This window comes from Solanum stenotomum, chromosome 5 (genome assembly GCF_019186545.1).
Source record: "Solanum stenotomum isolate F172 chromosome 5, ASM1918654v1, whole genome shotgun sequence".
In the NCBI taxonomy this organism is placed as follows: Eukaryota; Viridiplantae; Streptophyta; class Magnoliopsida; order Solanales; family Solanaceae; genus Solanum; species Solanum stenotomum.
In genome coordinates, this window is record NC_064286.1 from 60,785,256 (window position 1) to 60,805,750 (window position 20,495).

General features: G+C 35.4%; 1 protein-coding gene and 4 non-coding genes across 6 annotated transcripts in view; 4 read left to right on the plus strand and 1 right to left on the minus strand.

Moving 5' to 3' along the window:
- Positions 1 to 20,495, plus strand: part of LOC125866130 (TGACG-sequence-specific DNA-binding protein TGA-2.1-like) — a 52,873-nt gene that overhangs the window by 29,785 nt on the left and 2,593 nt on the right. The window contains exons 10-11 of one of the 2 annotated variants that reach the window (XM_049546430.1): positions 12,794 to 13,042; positions 13,489 to 13,609. In XM_049546430.1, coding sequence (XP_049402387.1) covers positions 12,794 to 13,042; positions 13,489 to 13,609 — 370 coding nt within the window. Of the gene's footprint in view, positions 1 to 5,256; positions 5,906 to 12,793; positions 13,043 to 13,488; positions 13,610 to 20,495 lie in introns of those variants that run through there. The other variant, XM_049546429.1, reaches the window with a different exon arrangement.
- Positions 14,501 to 14,661, plus strand: LOC125866424 (U1 spliceosomal RNA). Its single transcript, XR_007446491.1, has one exon. It is a non-coding gene; the product is annotated as a U1 spliceosomal RNA (small nuclear RNA).
- Positions 15,614 to 15,828, minus strand: LOC125866440 (small nucleolar RNA U3). Its single transcript, XR_007446505.1, has one exon. It is a non-coding gene; the product is annotated as a small nucleolar RNA U3 (small nucleolar RNA).
- LOC125866436 (U1 spliceosomal RNA) lies at positions 16,367 to 16,526 on the plus strand. The gene has a single exon (XR_007446502.1). It is a non-coding gene; the product is annotated as a U1 spliceosomal RNA (small nuclear RNA).
- On the plus strand, positions 17,546 to 17,706 carry LOC125866481 (U1 spliceosomal RNA). Its single transcript, XR_007446536.1, has one exon. It is a non-coding gene; the product is annotated as a U1 spliceosomal RNA (small nuclear RNA).

A 20,495-nucleotide genomic window follows, 5' to 3' on the forward strand; every position in this document is an offset into this window, starting at 1 on the left:
CAATTAACAACAGAATTGTCCTGCATGAATGTAGCAGTTATAATATCATATCCTTTCATTATATATATATCTACAATAATTGCTGCAAAGGCGCAGCACATGAGCTAAAGGTGAGAAATACTAGTTATGTAGTCCTACACGAAGCTCGTTATGAGAACCTCAATGAGAGAGATGAAGCTATTGAGGTGTATGCTCTATTTCCCCTGATGTTGTGACCAGATGATATCACAAAACACACACCAATGGAGGTATAACAAGTTTGAAACGCGCATATTGAGGTCAAAAATAGCATAGAGAAGTTGCAGCAATGGAAAAGGAGGTTGCTGCAATCTCGTAAATGGCATGGCGCAATGTGATGGTCATACACTTTCAACAAGGTGAACTTCTTGATCAGCTGTGTACATCATAGGGAAAGTAAGAGCTTCCAAGCTTAAAATTCCGGAAATAAATACATGTCATGAAGAAGTTTGGGCCCATAGACCGATTTTAGGCAATTTTTGTTGTGCTGCTCGGACTCTCCAAAGTAAGAGCCTCCATTCCAAGCTTAACATTCCGGAAATAAAGACATGTCATGAAGAAGTTTGGGCCTATAGACCGATTAGGCATGTAACTTAGGTTGTGTTCGTCGGACTCTCCAAAGTAAGAGGCTCCAAGCTTAAAATTCCAGATATAAAGACATGTCATTAAGAAGATTGGCCCTATAGACCGATTTAGGCATGTAATTTAGGTTGTGTTACTCGGGCTCTCCAAAGTAAGAGCCTCCAAGCTTAAAATTCCGGAAATAAAGACATGTCATGAAGAAGCTATTGGGCCTATAAACCGATTTAGGCATGTAAGTGTTGCTCGGACTTTCCAAAGTAAGAGCCTCCAATCTTATCTATTTTTTTTAATTAGCATAATTTTGATAGTATTCTAATTTTTAAATTAAAGTATAATTTATTGTTGAATAAGGTTATAATACTCTTATTTTAAAGCATAAGAGTATTATATTAAATTTTTAGTTTTGAATTTAGAACTTATGTTATATGTTTTAGTTTAATTTGTTTTAATAGTATTGACTTGATATTTTACATTGCAAATCATTTATTTTTTTGTTAAGACTTGATTGATTATTTTTTTGTCAAATATTTTGATAACTTTATGACATTATATTTATAATATTAATCTTTATGTCAAACATGCATTTCATGATGTATATAATCTTGTACTTTCAGTTTTTATGATTAATTTAATTAAAATATACTAAATTTAAAAAATATAAATCAATTATTTTTAAAGACAATATATAATATTTAATTTAATATAATTTATAAAAGTCTTATTTGTCTAATATAAATTTTAATTTTAGATAATTAACTTTTATTTATAAAATTTAATATAGCCTAATTATTGCAATTATACAACTAAACAATAGACTTATAATTACATTGTGACAAATAAATAGATCATCATAATTATTAGATTATATAATTACTATTCTAATATTACACCAAGTTTTGACTTGCCTTAATAGAATTCATCTCTTTGATCTAGTCGAGAAGCGAGGGGACCCTAAGGAATAGTTTGATTGAAAACAAGTTATCCCAATATTAACTATTCCGAAATATTTTATTCAATGCATGAAATAACTTATCCCATTAGGCCATTACTAACATAGAAATAGTAGAATAAATAATGTCAACAGAATACCTCCTGCCAAACACAAATCTTGAATTATGTATCATACTTATATGCTCACACCAAACAACTTGGCACACACCAACTACTTTCCACGAAAGTGGAGCAAAAAGCTCTAGTATATTTAAGTCATGGGGTGAGCTCTTTATGCAGAATATTTAGCTGAATGGATGCAATGGGTGATAGGGAAGGCCCTAGGCTTGTGAGCTCCACTGCACTTTGGAGGGGTGACCGCCGGCCAGCCCAAGTCGTCCAGGTATCGCAGTTGGAGCAAGACTTTCAGCGAGCACCTCAACAGGGGGAAAGTGGTATGGCCTTTTTTTAGTCGTTGAACTTGTGTGCCCTAGCTTCCTTTTTTTTTTCTTTTTCATTTCAACAAACTAGGAATTGATGAGATTCTTCTACCAAATTGAACTAGGAGTTGCTTGTTATTTAGCAATTAATCTTTATTATACAGGATTTGGGTAATTCTAGTAAGGTTCGGTTGAATCGGTATAGTTGGTTTCACTAGACAGAAAAGCATCCACCATAGATTGCAGTCGAACATACTTTATTGTGTGGTCTGTGTTTAGGAAGCAAATAAGACTAGAAATGATTTGTTTTTTTCTACTTGAAGAAGATTGCAGAACTTTAGTTATCCTGATTTTTCTATTAACTGACGGTATAACTTGTGAAATCCATCTGTGTGTGGATACACTGTGAATTACATTAAATTTGAAATTGAGGAACAAAGTTAATTGCAGCTTCCAATAGGTCCTCAATGTGCATGGACTTGGTTGATGTTCATAATTCTCACACTTGTGATGGTTGCTATGATAAAGATGATGGACAAATCAGTTGCTGCTTTATGCATTTAGTTTAATACATCACTTTTTTTTGTATTAGACTGGCTTATCTTAATAAGATGACGTTCAACCCCTTATCGTATTCCTGATTGCACTCAAAAAGTTGTTTCCTTGTGCTAAGATGACCTTTCAGATGCTGCCGTTCTGCAGGACCCTTACCATTTGATACAGAATATAGTCGATGGTTGGAAGAACACACCAAACACATCAATGAGTTAAGGACCGCTGTCAATTCACATGCACGTGATCCTGAACTGCGAAGAATTGTGGATAATGTCACTGCACATTATCATGAGGTCTTTAGGATGAAAGGAAATGCAGCCAAGGCGGACGTAGTCCATGTCTTGTCAGGCATGTGGAAAACCCCTGCTGAGCGTTGTTGTATGTGGATTGGTGGCTGCCGCCCCTCGTTACTGATTAAGGTAACCTCTTCTTGCTCTCATTTCCGTGCAATTTTGCATCCGTTCTTCCATATCTCCCATCTAGACTTCCCCTGTATATGATTATAAAAAGCTGTTATACTTTTTGATCATCTATGAAAAGGTCCCATTATTAGCAGGACTAATAACTTCTTAGTACTATGTGGAACTTCATTGATTTATGTTTGTGAAAATCTAGAATACTTGCTAAAGATTGGGTGGTTTTACTTTCCGAATGAATGAGGTGTCGTGCATTGTACAATTGCATATTCATGTCACTATCTTCTATAACACCATCACTGTAGTCTCGTGACCTTGGATAGTTAAGGGTTGAGATTCTCCTTCAAATGGGACATACGTACAATTATTGTGTTGAAGCTCTTGCTTTTCTTCTTGCATCCACTGCATAATAGCATCCTAAACAAACCTGATTCCTAGAAGCAAAAGCTTGGATAAAATTGTGTGGTTATTATCTCTAGTCATCCCGGATGAGGTTTCCTCAGCGTCTTTAGTTTCCAATAGCATAAGCTAACTTCCTTACAGGCTAATTAATCTCGAATAATTAAGGCACAAAGCATAGAGGAAAAGATGACTACAAACTATTGGTAGGAAACAAGTAACAATAATTAACAAAATGATTAAAAAGAAAAAGATTATTATTAGTCGAGTAAATCAACATTAATAGCTTTAAGAGCTTCATTAGCCATAATCTTATGCATTTTCTCAGAAGGATGAACAGCGTCCCAGAACACAAACTTTGTTCGATCACCACAAGTTTTCAACCCCTTACAACTCTCTCCATACTCTACTGTTCCTGTCCCACAACACCCCTTACTTGTCTCTGTAAAACCTGTTTCATTATATTTATAATTCATTAGCAACATATATAATATCCATATAAAATACCAAATATATTTTCTTGAAAAATATTTTTTTTGTTTACTTATTAAATATCATAATATATGTGAGATAATAATGACTGAAACATATTTTTTGGAATACAAAGAGTACATGTGACAAATTGGTGGATTGAGCTGAATTTAGACAGGTCAAAATGAGTTGAGTTGATAAATCGGTGGGTTATTGATCCGTCCAAAAATTACTTCGGTGGGTCAAGACCTACCTCACTCGATTCTTACCAAGTTTTAATTGTTTATTTGTTATTCAAGTTTTAATTTTCAAGTTTTATCATGTATGAAAAGGTCCTGTTGTTAGCAGGACTAATAAGTTCTTAGTAGTATGGAATTTCATTGATTTATGCTTGTGAAAATTTACTTGCTAAAGATTGGGTGGTTTCACTTTCCGAACTAATGAGGTGCCTTGTGCTTGTAGTGTACAATTGCATTTTTATGTCACTATCTTCTATAACACCATCACTGTAGTCTCGTGACCTTGGATAGTTAAGGTCTGACATTCTCCTTCAAATGGCATGGACTTACATTTATTGTACTGAAGCTTTTGGTTTTCTTCTTGTGTTCACTGCATAATAGCAACTCTAAACAAACCTGATGCCTAGAAGCAAAAACTTGGATGAAATTGTGTGATTAGCTCTATCCATCCCGGATGAGGTTTCCTGAGCTTCTTCAGCTTGGTGATGTTAGCAGACTTCCAGTTGCATCTGATGTTAATATGCTTTCACTCTGTCCGTTTACGGATGTTTGTGCAGGAATTATATCAGTGCTGTACATTATATTTTCTTCTGTTCTTGTGTCATTTGTTCATGCGTCAATCAGATGTTGATAATTTAAGAACTTCAAGTTGCTTCTGTAGATAACACCCTTCTGTGTATGAGTTTCTTTATAACCAATTATGCAGTGCGTGGATGCGCCAGTAAGGGAGTGTGGGTGGGAGATTGATTGTAACAGGAGTTAGGAGAGGGAGAGGTAGAAGTAGGCCGAGGAAGAACTGGGGAGGTGATAAAGACGAGACATGACACAACTTCAGCTTAGTAGGTAGCGGAGTGTTGTCGCACTTTGCGTGGGAAAGGCAGGGCCTAGCCTCCGCTACGCTTCTCCTCATTAGTAGTATTATTTAGTAATCATGTAGTTTCCTTTACTTTAATGTGTATTCCTAACTTTAGCTATTCCTTTTCGTCATTTGCTCTGTACCTTGCTATTTTGTTGCTACCATGCTTCAAATTCTTTTCTTTTCTTTCGAGCCGAGGGTCTATCAAGTATCATAAACACCTCTCTACCCACAAAGGTAGGGGTAAGGTCTGCGTATGTCCTACCCTCTCCTCTCCTGACTCCACCTGTGGGATTACACTGGGTATGCTGTGTCTCATTTTTCGTGAAATGATTTCTTTGGTAATGCAGCTTCTAGTCATGCAGTTGGAGCCTCTGACCGAGCAACAGTTACTTGGCATTCACAACTTGCAGCAGCAATCCCAACAAGCAGAATATACTCTTTCAGAAGGTATGGAGGTGTGGCAGCAATCCTTGGAGGAGACATTAGCTTACGGATCTCCTGCTACTGAAGGGTCATCAGGAGATGTAGCTAATTATATAGGTCAGATGGCAATGGCTATGGGGAAATTAGGGACTCTTGAAGATTTTCTCCGTCAGGTAACTCTATTTTTGCTGCTGCTTCCTATTCTTTGTTTGTTTAAATTGTTTACAGTAGATAAGCTGCAAATGCTCGTTCAGTTGTTTGAACATGTGGCAAGCAAATGTTGTTCTGGAGGTCTTTGTAACTGCAACCAGCATGCATTGCCCACAGAATCTTCAGAATACGTCTTGTTTGTATTGGATTTTGGAAAAAAAGTCTGGATACTTTGTCCTCTTTTATGTCCTTTAACGAGGTCATAAAATAAGCGAAGGGTTATGTTCGCCAACGTTCTTAAATCAACAATTGTCCTTCCGTCTCATACTTGTATCTCTCTTGTGAATTATATGATTCAAGACAGCCAGTCATGTTCAGAGATTTCTGGTTTGTTATATTAGTTTTATGTAGTCTTTGGAGGCAAAATACGTGAAGCTAAAAGTCGTTGCATCTTTCTGGCTCTTTTAACAGGCGGACAACGTGCGTCAACAAACATTGCAACAAATGCTTCGCATATTGACAACCAGACAATCAGCCCGTGCTCTTCTTGCAATAAGTGAACACTTCTCACATCTTCGAGCTCTCAGCTCTCTTTGGCTCTCCAGACCACGAGAGCAATAAGCACGACATGCATTGCAGTATTCTGCTGAAATTCGGACACTATACTTTGATACACTGGCCAGTATATGAGATGCAGCTAAGTTACTATATTTTAAAGTGGTATTGTATGTGCTTGTGGAAGTAAAAAATTGTTTTTAAAAGTATAGAGAAATTTAGCAGGGATGTTTATAATTTAGATAGTTTTCCCAAAGTGGTGTATATTGTGCTTTTGTTCCACTTCTTTTTGTGTGGGTTGAAACATTTTTAATCTTGTTGAATTAACCTTCTTTACTCTCTAGTGTATCTTGTGGAATTACTTTAATGATGAAATTTTCTGTACGAATTGTTACACTAATTGCTTAATTTTTGTAAAAAAGTAACGTAAATCATACTATCCTATAATCATAAATATATGATTTGAAAAATTATAGTGTCGTTATCTTTGGAAATGGAGAAGTTTTAATTTGAAAGTAAACCAAAAATACATTTGAGGCGTAAGTTAATATAACTCGATAGTCATTATTCCCTTTTCCCTCCATTATTTTTAACATAACTTTTTTTTTGGAACTTTCGCAAATAGCCACTATAATAAATTTAATGCACCATAGCTATAATTTACATATTTATGTGCTATAACTACAGTTTAAGTTGATACTTCGCGAATTTGTATAATTCGTAGGTACATTTGTATAATTTAGTTATTTTTGTATAAATTCGAAATAACTAATTTATACAATTACAAACATCGGAAGCGTAACAATTACACAAATTCTGAATTATGCAAACGTGCGAATTATACAAAACTAAAAAACTGAGCTGCGTAATTATATCTAAAAATAGGTCGCGAATTGTAATTAAGGCAAACTATAGTTATGTTCCCTAATTAGCTAGTATATGTTTGATTATACACATAATTTTTCCCTTTTTTTATTAGTGTATATATATTTTACTTAAGCCAATGATCTATGGAAACAAAACCTTTTAAACTATGAATATATTAAATGATCTATGGAAAAAAACCTTTTAAACTATGAATATACCAATATTTTCAGATTCCACTTTGTAGTTGACAAAGTTGATAGTCATGCAACCAATCAATGAAATATTATTGTTTTTATCGTGGAAGTACAAAATTTATTTTTCAAAGTATGGAGAAAATTCTGTCGGGAGTTCTATCTTGAGCCTTGTAATGCACGATTTGAATTTAGTCGGGGCTCTAGTATGAACTCCAAACACTGGATGAGAAATAAAAAAAGATATTTTTCTTATTTACATAGTTCCTTAGAAAATTATTATTATAAGTCATGGATTGAGTTCTTTATAGAGACTAGGGGTGTACAAGCCAAACCGAATCGACGAACCAAATCAAACTGCAAAAAAAAAACCAATTTGTAGTTTGGTTTGGTTGGTTTGGCGGTTGAAAAAAAAACCGACTACTCTTGGTTTGGTTTGGTATTAAAAAAAAAAAGTCAAACCGAACCCAAACCAAACCAACATAATATATATATATATATATATATATATATATAATTTTATTTTATTTATAGATAAAAAATATTATTTATAATCTACTTTGTTGATATATTTTTAGTTAGTTTATAGTTTTCAATAAATGATCTAAAACCCCTTCAACCTATATTCGAAATCCCAACTACACACTCCAACTTCATGGGTGTCCTATTACCCACCTGAACTTTATATTTCTCTATTTTCTACACAAGTGCTGACCTCAACACATAAACCAAATAATTCGTCCCGCGTGATTTCACACGCTGGGTCCCCCGCCTTGAAGCTCCCATTTCTTGTTTTTCCCCCAATTTCTTGTTGTTTCCCCATTTTCCCCCATTTCTTGTTTTCCCCCCATTTTCCTCCATATATGGCTCCATAGTTTCTAGTCCGATCGAAGTCAACAGAAGTTGTTGCTTGTGGATCATTTTGTCGAACAAAGCAACGATTGTATGTCGGAGGAACATTAGAGTTAAAGCCTTGAAAGATGGGATGAATGGTGGCACCAACGGCAGTGGATTAGGTGGTCGTAGTTGGGACCCTGNTCCATATATGGCTCCATAGTTTCTAGTCCGATCGAAGTCAACAGAAGTTGTTGCTTGTGGATCATTTTGTCGAACAAAGCAACGATTGTATGTCGGAGGAACATTAGAGTTAAAGCCTTGAAAGATGGGATGAATGGTGGCACCAACGGCAGTGGATTAGGTGGTCGTAGTTGGGACCCTGGCTTGGAAATTGAGGTGCCATTTTTGATGAATTTCGAGAAAATTCAAAATTCAAATTAGAGACTTAAATAAGAAATTAGAGCAGATTACAAATCCTAAATTCAAGATTTGAAGTAGAAATGAACATTAACAACTAAACCCTACTTAATTTTAAGAGGAAATGTTGATTTTTTTTATAAAAGGAACACGGGTTAATGGTGGGGAAGAAGAAACAATGGTTTATTTAAAGGTGGGGAAGATGACTGTTGGAGAAGGAGGAATTTTTCGTCAAATTTCACCTTCTAATGCGCCTAGAGGCAGTGAGAACACCTCCCATGACATGTCAGCACTTAGGTGTGTAGAAAATAGAGAAATATAAAGTTCAGGTAGATAATAGGACACTCGTAAAATTGGAGTGTGTAGTTGAGATTTCGGTTATATGTTGGGGGGGGGGGGGGGTTAGACCATTTTCTCTATATTTTATTTCAAATTTGGGCTTGTAAAAATTGTAAATATTTTATTTTATATTAAGATCCGAAGTTACAATTATATTGTAATAGTTTTTCAAATTCGAAGTTAGCAATTTACTTTGTAAATATTTTGTTTTGTATTTAGTTTGCCTCTAGCCTTTAATCTTATTAATTTAACAAAATGAACGTTGATATTTCAAAAAATATATTTTGTACTCATGTGAATTTTACCATCTTTTCAAAAATTTGTATTTATTTAACATTTTTTAAGTTTTGCTTACTCACACAGGTAAGTGAAAAAATATTTGATCTCTTTTTCAAATACCGTATAATTGTAAAAAATTAAAAAAACCAAAAAACCAAAAAACAAAAAAAAACCCAAAGAACCGACTAAAGCCAAAATTGAAAATACCAACTTTATGTGATTTGATTTGATTTTTAAATTTAATAAATCAACATAATTGATTTAACTTTTTCTTTTTAATGAAAAACCGAACCAAACAAACCCATGTATAGCCCTCATAGAGAGACCATTCACACAACTTTCCACAAAATTGGAGCAAAAGCTCTAGTATAAAAGTCATGGGCGGAGCTCACAGAACATTTAGCTGAATGGATGCAATGGGTGATAGGGAAGGCCCTAGGCTTGTGAGCTCCACTGCACTTTGGAGGGGTGACCGCCGGCCAGCCCAAGTCGTCCAGGTATCGCAGTTGGAGCAAGACTTTCAGCGAGCACCTCAACAGCGCAAAAGTGGTATGGCCTATTTTTTTTGTCGTTGAACTTGTGTGCCCTAGCTTCCTTTTTTCATTTCAACAAACAAGAAATTGATGGGATTCTTCTACCAAATTGAACCAGGAGTTGCTTGTTATTTAGCAATTACTCTTTATTATACAGAATTTGGGTAATTCTAGTAAGGTTCGGTTGAATCGGAATAGTTGGTTTCACTAGACAGAAAAGCATCCACCATAGATTGCAGTCGAACATACTTTATTGTGTGGTCTGTGTTTTGAAGCAAATAAGACTAGAAATGATTTGTTTTTTTCTACTTGAAGAAGATTGCAGAACTTTAGTTATCTTGATTTTTCCTGATTAACTGATGGTATAACTTGTGAAATCCATCTGTGTGTCGACACACTGTGAATTACATTAAATTTGAAATTGAGGAACAAAGTTAATTGCAGCTTTTAATAGGTTCTCAATGTGCATAGACTTGGTCGATTTCATAATTCTCACACTAGTGATGGTTGCTATGATAAAGATGATGAACAAATCAGTTGCTGCTCCATGCATTTAGTTTCATACATCGCTTTTCTTTTTTGTATTAGACTGGCTTATCTTAATAAGATGACGTTCAACCCCTCATCGTGTTCCTGATTGCACTCAAAAGGTTGTTTCCTTGTGCTAAGATGACCTTTCAGATTCTGTCGTTCTGCAGGGCCTGTAGCATTTGATGCAGAATATAGTCGATGGTTGGAAGAACACACCAAACACATCAATGAATTGAGGACTGCTGTCAATTCACATGCAAGTGATCCTGAACTGCGAAGTATGGTGGATAGTGTCATTGCACATTATGATGAGGTCTATAGGATGAAAGCAAATGCAGCCAAGGGTAACGTAGAGCATCTCTTGTCAGGAATGTGGAAAACCCCTGCTGAGCGGTGTTCTATGTGGATTGGTGACTTCCGCCCCTCCTTACTGCTTAAGGTGACCTCTTCTTGCTCTCATTTGCAGGCAATTTTGCATCAGTTCTTCCATATCTCCCATCTAGACTTCCCCTGTATAGGATTGTAAAAAGCTGTTATACTTTTTGATCATGTATGAAAAGGTCCCATTATTAGCTGGACTAATAACTTCTTCATAGTATGTGGAACTTCATTGATTTATGTTTGTGAAAATCTAGAATACTTGCTAAAGATTGGGTGGCTTCACTTTCCCAATGAATGAGGTGCCGTGCATTGTACAATTGCATATTCATGTCACTATCTTCTATAACACCATCACTGTAGTCTCGTGACCTTGGATTGTTAAGGGTTGAGATTCTCCTTCAAATGGGACATACGTACAATTATCGTGTTGAAGCTCTTGCTTTTCTTCTTGCATCCACTGCATAATAGCATCCTAAACAAACCTGATTCCTAGAAACAAAAGCTTGGATAAAATTGTGTGGTTATTATCTCTAGTCATCCCGGATGAGGTTTCCTCAGCGTCTTTAGTTTCCAATAGCATAAGCTAACTTCCTTACATGCTAATTAATCTCGAATAATTAAGGAACAAAGCATAGAGGAAAAGATGACTACAAATTATTGGTAGGAAACAAGTAACAGTAATTAACAAAATGATTAAAAAGAAAAAGATGATTATTAGTTGAGTAAATCAACATTAATAGCTTTAAGAGCTTCATTAGCCATAATCTTATGCATTTTCTCAGAAGGATGAACAGCGTCCCAGAACACAAACTTTGTTCGATCACCAGAAGTATTCAACCCCTTACAACTCTCTCCATACTCTACTGTTCCTGTCCCACAACACCCCTACTTGTCTCTGTAAAACCTGTTCCATTATATTTATAATTCATTAGCAACATATATAATATCCATATAAAATACCAAATATATTTTCTTGAAAAATATTTTTTTTGTTTACTTATTAAATATCATAATATATGTGAGATAATAATGACTGAAACATATTTTTTGGAATACAAAGAGTACATGTGACAAATTGGTGGATTGAGCTGAATTTAGACAGGTCAAAATGAGTTGAGTTGATAAATCGGTGGGTTATTGATCCGTCAAACAATTACTTCGGTGGGTCAAGACCTACCTCACTCGATTCTTACCAAGTTTTAATTGTTTATTTGTTATTCAAGTTTTAATTTTCAAGTTTTATCATGTATGAAAAGGTCCTGTTGTTAGCAGGACTAATAAGTTCTTAGTAGTATGGAATTTCATTGATTTATGCTTGTGAAAATTTACTTGCTAAAGATTGGGTGGTTTCACTTTCCGAACTAATGAGGTGCCTTGTGCTTGTAGTGTACAATTGCATTTTTATGTCACTATCTTCTATAACACCATCACTGTAGTCTCGTGACCTTGGATAGTTAAGGTCTGACATTCTCCTTCAAATGGCATGGACTTACATTTATTGTACTGAAGCTTTTGGTTTTCTTCTTGTGTTCACTGCATAATAGCAACTCTAAACAAACCTGATGCCTAGAAGCAAAAACTTGGATGAAATTGTGTGATTATCTCTATCCATCCCGGATGTGGTTTCCTGAGCTTCTTCAGCTTGGTGATGTTAGCAGACTTCCAGTTGCATCTGATGTTAATATGCTTTCACTCTGTCCGTTTTTGGATGTTTGTGCAGGAATTATATCAGTGCTGTACATTATATTTTCTTCTGTTCTTGTGTCATTTGTTCATGCGTCAATCAGATGTTGATAATTTAAGAACTTCAAGTTGCTTCTGTAGATAACACCCTTCTGTGTATGAGTTTCTTTATAACCAATTATGCAGTGCGTGGATGCGCCAGTAAGGGAGTGTGGGTGGGAGATTGATTGTAACAGGAGTTAGGAGAGGGAGAGGGAGAGGTAGGCCGAGGAAGAACTGGGGAGGTGATAAAGACGAGACATGACACAACTTCAGCTTAGTAGGTAGAGAGTAGGTAGCGGAGTGTTGTCGCACTTTGCGTGGGAAAGGCAGGGCCTAGCCTCCTCTACGCTTCTCCTCATTAGTAGTATTATTTAGTAATCATGTAGTTTCCTTTACTTTAATGTGTATTACTAACTTTTGCTATTCCTTTTCGTCATTTGCTCTGTACCTTGCTATTTTGTTGCTACCATGCTTCAAATTCTTTTCTTTTCCTTCGAGCCGAGGGTCTATCAAGTATCATAAACAACCTCTCTACCCACAAAGGTAGGGGTAAGGTCTGCGTATGTCCTACCCTCTCCTCTCTTGACTCCACCTGTGGGATTACACTGGGTATGCTGTGTCTCATTTTTCGTGAAATGATTTCTTTGGTAATGCAGCTTCTAGTCAATCAGGTGGAGCCTCTGACCGAGCAACAGTTAATTGGCATTGTCAACTTGCAGCAGTCATCCCTTCAAGCAGAAGATGCTCTTTCACAAGGTATGGAGGCGTGGCAGCAATCCTTGGAGGAGACATTAGCTTACGGATCTCTTGCTACTGAAGGGTCATCAGGAGATGTAGCTTATAATATAGGTCAGATGGCAATGGCTATGGGGATATTAGGGACCCTTGAAGGTTTTCTCCGTCAGGTAACTCTATTTTTGCTGCTGCTTCCTATTCTTTGTTTGTTTAAATTGTTTACAATAGATAAGCTGCAAATGCTCGTTCAGTTGTTTGAACATGTGGAAGTCGGGGGCAAGCAAATGTTGTTCTGGAGGTCTTTGTAACTGCAACCAGCATGCATTGCCCACAGAATCTTCAGAATACATCTTGTTTGTATTGATCTTTGGAAAAAAAGTCTGGATACTTTGTCCTTTTATGTCCTTTAATGAGGTCATAAAATAAGCGAAGGGTTATGTTCACCAATACATTCTTAAATCAACAATTGTCCTTCTGTCTCATACTTGTATCTCTCTTGGATTCAAGACAGCGAGTCATGTTCAGAGATTTCTGGTTTGTTATCTTAGTTTTATGTCGTTTCTGGAGGCAAAATACGTGAAGCTAAAAGTTGTTGCATCTTTCTGGCTTTTAACAGGCGGACAACCTGCGTCAACAAACATTGCAACACATGCATCGCTTATTGACAACCAGACAATTAGCCCGTGCTCTTCTTGCAATAAGTGAATACTTCTCACGTCTTCGAGCTCTCAGCTCTCTTTGGCTTGCCAGACCACGAGAGCAATAAGTATGACATGCATCACAATATTCTACTGAAATTCAGATATCCTACTTCGATACACTGGCCAGTATATGAGATCCAGCTAAGTTACTATATGTAAAGTGGTATTGTATGTGCTTGGGGACGTGCAAAATTTGTTTTCTTTCTCAGCTCTGTGACTTAGGAACCAATAATGTACCTGTTTTTTTAGCTATACAAGGAAAAAGTTCAGTTAGGGATTTTAAAAAGTGTAATAGATATTTAGAAAGTTTTATTCTTAAAACAAATTATAGCTTGTGACTTAAAAGTTTCTCTTCTGATATGTTGGAAATATACAAGCATTTTATCATTTTTCCCTTGTATATTTCTGCAAGAAATATTAATATCTGTTGTTATTTATCTTCCATAAAATTTAAATACACCAATTTATGGAAAAATAAGGATGAATATGCTAATATTTTTCGTTTTCTTCTTCTTTATACTCCTGTTTTCTGAATTATAAATGTCATACTCTACTTTTCAAGGTCAAGTTGAACCATTCTGAAGATTAAAAACATGTAAATTACTAGTTTTTTTTTAGAAAAATTCTGGAACAAGTAAGTTGTTTTAAATTGTCGATGTGTGATATTATGTAACGATGAAGAACGACACTTTATTCAAATATTACATTCATCAAAATAATACTGTATCGAAATATATATAACTATCATTCAAACAAAGTGTAAGTACTTGGTCAATCAAAGATACAATCCATTACATAAAGAGAAAAAAAGAAGAAGAGAAATTGATTAGAATGATACATCTCTCATGAATTTTGTCCCACATCGTTATCTAAGAGAAGTTGAGCAAAAGCAGTAGTTTAAGTAATGGGCGGAAAAGACTGGAGAACATACTTACCTGGACGGGGTCAATGGGTGATCAATAAGACTCATGGCCTAGGCTTGTGACCTCCATTGCACTTTGAAGGTGTGCCTGCCTAAGGTCGGCCCAAGTGGTTGAGCCTACGTCAATATTTGTTACAGCTGGGGCCTGCGTTCGCGCGGCCCCTATCCAAACCTAAGTTAACATTTCCCTTGGAAAACGTACTTTGCTTAATTAAGCTATAACTATTCAGTTTATTGAGTAGAGGAATGCTCATATTTTCTTATTTAAAGTGCCTTCACTCAGATTTTTTCTGAACTTTTTGCCAGAGTAATAGGAACATGAAGCAGCAATGAGAGATTAAGCATCAATGTTAGTTTAACTTGAGGTTTGTGCTTCTGTTTAGCAGATCTTTATTTTAGCTTGAGGTTTGTGCTTCTGTTTAGCAGGTCTTTATTTTAACTTGGTCACAAGACCATGAAGTTGGAGACATAATCTTATTGCCTACACGGGTTTCTGCTGTTTCCTTTGATAAATATTTAGGGTGACATCAATCTGAGAACAGGTTATATCTTCTTGTTTGAGGAACCTTTTGTCTTAATTATCTCTACTTCTACTTGGTGATTGTTGCTGTCGAACACTGTGATTAAACTTATATACTCCTTCCGTCCCTTTTTATTTGTCAAATTTTGACTCGACACACCTATTAATAAAACAATGATTGATAGAGTGAGTTCATCATTTTACCCTTATTAATGGATAGGGTTCCAAACATATTTACTTACTATATTTTCCAAAGACATTAACTCAATATTCATAAATTGAGAGTATAAAAAAGAAAATTGTCAAAAATAACAAGTAAAAGGAGAAATCAAATTATGAAATATTTGATAAGTAAATAGAGACGACGAGTATATATATGCCACACTTTTACAAAGTTAATCAATGCAAAAGAAAAGAACAAATATGGTAGAGCAAAAATTAATTCTTTGGAATTGAGAAAAACCAAAGGGAGAAAGAAACATATGAAATTGAGAAGAAAACCAAAAGTAGATTTCTAGTGATTATAGCGATTAGCAGCCATGGGTGCCTTGCTTAGCTTCAAAAAAACAGAGCTGGGAAACTCCAAAAAAAGTTCTGAAGTATGTGAGACAGCCATTAGACCATCTCAGGCCCCATGATCGGAGGCTGAGAACGATCATCTACAGCCTCATGACCCGTAAGGCCATTGTTATTGTTAATCATGCTCTGGTCTAATGGCACGATTCATCCACCAGACTTGGTTTCCTGTCTCCTTAGAAATCAAGAATACAATGGTACGAGCCTATAGAACAGATCCTGTTCAAGTAACGTCGTGCCCATTCCTCTCAGTTTCTTCAGTTAAGTAGCATTCTCCAGCTCAGTGTTTTGCCGATGTGGGACAAAGAGAAATTTTGCTACTATTTTGACTACATTACCAAAAACTAAGATGAGTGATTTCATTTCAAATGTCAGGTCTTCTGTTGTTTGCTGGAGTTAATGTTGTTTTGGTCTCAACGATAACGCCTGTCTATGATTTTGTACACTTCCATCCTTATTGGGTAAGAAGAGTAATACACTTATTTTGCGTGTGGATTCATTAAGTATAGTATTTGTATCATGTGGTTCAAAACTCTTAATGTTTTGCTGCTACTTAGTTTATGTATATGTTACTGATAATTACGCGAAGAACGTAGTTGCTGTGTTTTTACCAAAACAAATTCAGTAAGTTAAGACACATTTTATACTTCTTGTAATTTTCTTTTTCTATTTCAAAACAGAATGCTAGAGAGTAACACCATTTTGACCAGCGTCTAAGAGAGAGAAGTGGAGCAAAAGCAGTAGTATTAATAATGGGGTGAGCTAACTGGAAAACATACTTACCTGGACGGGGTCAATGGGCGATCAATAAGACCCATGGCCTAGGCATGTGGTCTCCATTGCACTTAGGAGGGGTGCTTGTCTAAGGTCGGCCCAAGTGGTCAAGCCTACGTCATAATTTGTTGCAGCGGGGCTTGCGTTCGCACAGCCCCTACCCAATCCTAAGATCAAAATTTCTTGTCCTTCAACAAATTTATTAGAGAATGTAACTCTGGCTACTTGTTTAATTGTAAGTGTAACAAAAAGGTAAATAAATTGCTAAATAATTCATACAGCTAATTAAAGATGAAGCCATTGAAGTATCAGAACCTCAAGGATTAAGATGAAGCCATTGAAGTATCAGAACCTCAAGGATTAAGATGAAGCCATTGAAGTGTATGGTCTATTCCACTGATGTTGTCAGTAGATGATATTCCACAAAAAACATAGCCGCGGAACATACCTCTTTCGTTTTCTATCTCGTATGCTGAAATAGGCAATGGATATTGAGGACAAAAAAACACAGAGAAGTTGCAGCAAGGGAAAAGGAGGTTGCTGCAATCGCGTAAATGGCAAGGAGTATGATCAAACAGGAAGGCACAATGTGATGGCCATTCACTTTCAACAAGGTGAAGTTCTTGATTAATATTGTACGATCAATTGACTAACATATGACCATATTGTAGATCGTCTATATAATATTATGTGTCGATATGAGCTGAGTGCATCATATATAAAGTAAGAGCCTTAGACCTTAAAATTTCCAGAAATAAAAACATGTCATGACGCAGATTGGAGCCTATACATAGATTGGTTCAGGTCTGATACACTTTAGGCTACATTGCTCGGACTCTCCAAAAAGGTTGCTGCACTCGTATCGGATCCTCCAAAAATGAGTACTTTTGGAGGATTCTACACACATGTTTCAAAGTTGTTGAAAAGTCCGAGGAACATAGGTTTTAGGTGGTGAAGTTTTGCAGATATGGAAATGCATCTGAAGAACTGTTCTCTAACAGCTTCTTTAGTTCTTTTTGTATTCAAAGAGAAACAAATAGTATCCATTACACTGGTTTTTTTTTACTATCTCCAAACAGAAAGCTATAAAGAGTAATAAGTAATTCTCCCACATCAGAAACTAAGAGAAATGTGGAACAAAAGCGGTAATATTAATGATGGGCTGAGCGAACCTGGAAACATACTTACCTGGACGGGGTCAATGGACGATCAATAAGACCCATGGCCTAGGCTTGTGACCTCCATTGCACTTTGGAGGGGTGCCTGCCTAAGGTCGGCCCAAGTGGTCGAGCCTACGTCATAATTTGTTGCAGCGGGGGCCTGCGTTCGCGCGGCCCCTACCAAACCTAAGCCCAAAATTATCTGTTCTAGTAATAACTAGACAGGAAAAGTAACTCTGGCTAAACAATTAACAACAGAATTGTCCTGTATGAATGTAGCAGTTATAATATCATATCCTTTCATTATATATATATCTACAATAATTGCTGACTATGCTGCAAAGGCGCAGCACATGAGCCAAAGGTGAGAAATACTAGTTATGTAGTCTTACACGAAGCTGGTTATGAGACCTCAATGAGAAAGATGAAGCCATTGAGGTGTATGCTCTATTTCCGCTGATGTTGTGACCAGATGATATCACAAAACACACACCAATGGAGGTATAACAAGTTTGAAATAATGGAAAAGGAGGTTGCTGCAATCTCGCAAATGGCTTGGCGCAATGCGATTGTCATACACTTTCAACAAGGTGAACTTCTTGATCAGATGTGTATATCATAGGGAAAGTAAGAGCTTCCAAGCTTAAAATTCTGGAAATAAATACATGTCATGAAAAAGTTTGGGCCCATAGACCGATTTAGGCATGTAATTTAGGTTGTGTTGCTCGGACTCTCCAAAGTAAGAGCCTCCATTCCAAGCTTAAAATTTCGGGAATAAACACATGTCATGAAGAAGTTTGGGCCTATAGACCAATTAGGCATGTAACTTAGGTTGTGTTCCTCGGACTCTCCAAAGTAAGAGGCTCCAAGCTTAAAATTCCAGATATAAAGACATGTCATTTATAAGAAGATTGGGCCTATAGACCGATTTAGGCATATAATTTAGGTTGTGTTGCTCGGACTCTCCAAAGTAAGAACCTCCAAGCTTAAAATTCCAGAAATAAAGACATGTCATGAAGAAGATTGGGCCTATAAACTGATTTAGGCATGTAATTTAGGTTGTGTTGATCGGACTTTCCCAAGTAAGAGCCTCCAATCTTATCTTTTTTTTTAAGTAGCATAATTTTGTTAGTATTCTAATTTTTAAATTCAAGTATAATTTATTGTTGAATAAGGTTATAATACTCTTATTTTAAATCATAAGAGTATTATATTAAATTTTTTAAATTGAATTTAGAATTATGTTATACTCCCTCCGTCCCATTTTATATGTCATTCCTTTCTATAAATAGTTGATCCATAATATTTGTTATTTCATAAGATCAATGCATAAATTATCATATTATTCCTTTTTTACCCTTGTGAGTTATTAGCCTTGAAAATATACATTTGACCAACTTAGAAAAGCTAAGTAAATGATTCATGTCCATTGGTTAAATTAATTAATCAAAATAAATTAATCCATATTCATTGATTGAGAACTTGAGTTCCAAAAGAATTAAATAAGGATATAATGGTAAAGTTACATCATTTCTTAATGCAAGTACAAAGTAAAAATGTGACATATAAAATGGGACGGAGGGAGTATGTTTTAGTTTAATTTGTTTTAATAGTATTGACTTGATATTTTACATTGCAAATCATTTATTTTTTTTAGTTAAGTCTTGATAGATTATTTTTTTGTCAAATATTTTAATAACTTTATGACATTATATTTATTATTAATCTTTTTGTCAATCATGCATTTCATGATGTTTATTATCTTGTACTTTCAGTTTTTATGATTAATTTAATTAAAATATGCTAATTTAAAAAATATAAATCAGTTACTTTTAAAGACAATATATATCTTAAATATTTAATTTAATATAATTTATAATAGTCTTATTTGTCTAATATAAAATTTTAATTTTAGATAATTAACTTTTATTTATAAAATTTAATATAGCCTAATTATTGCAATTATACAACTAAACAATAGACTTATAATTACATTGTGACAAATAAATAGATCATCATAATTATTAGATTATATAATTACTATCCTAATATTACACCAAGTTTTGACTTGCCTAAATAGAATTCATCTCTTTGCCTAAATAGTTTGATTGAAAACAAGTTATCTCAATATTAACTATTTCGAAATATGTTATCCAATGTATGAAATAATTTATCCCATTAGGCCATTACTAAGATATAAATAGTAGAATAAATAATCTGAAGACAGTATAATACCTCCTACCCCCAAACAGAGATCTTGAATTATGTATTATACTTGTAGGCTCACACCAACTACTTTCCACGAAAGTGGAGCAAAAAGCTCTAGTATATATAAGTCAGGGGTGAGCTCTTTATGCAGAATATTTAGCTGAATGGATGCAATGGGTGATAGGGAAGGCCCTAGGCTTGTGAGCTCCACTGCACTTTGGAGGGGTGACCGCCGGCCAGCCCAAGTCGTCCAGGTATCGCAGTTGGAGAAGCACTTTCAGCGAGCACCTCAACAGCGCGAAAGTGGTATGGCCTATTTTTTTTGTCGTTGAACTTGTGTGCCCTAGCATCCTTTTTTCATTTCAACAAACAAGAAATTGATGGGATTCTTCTACCAAATTGAACCAGGAGTTGCTTGTTATTTAGCAATTACTCTTTATTATACAGGATTTGGGTAATTCTAGTAAGGTTCGGTTGAATCGGAATAGTTGGTTTCACTAGACAGAAAAGCATCCACCATAGGTTGCAGTCAAACATACATTATTGTGTGGTGTGTGTTTAGTAAGCAAATAAGACTAGAAATAATGTGTTTTTTTTTTCTGCTTGAAGAAGATTGCAGAACTTTAGTTATCTTGATTTTTCCATTAACTGATGGTATAACTTGTGAAATCCATCTGTGTGTCGATACACAGATGGGTTACATTAAATTTGAAATTGAGGAACAAAGTAAACTGCAGCTTCCAATAGGTTCTCAATGTGCAT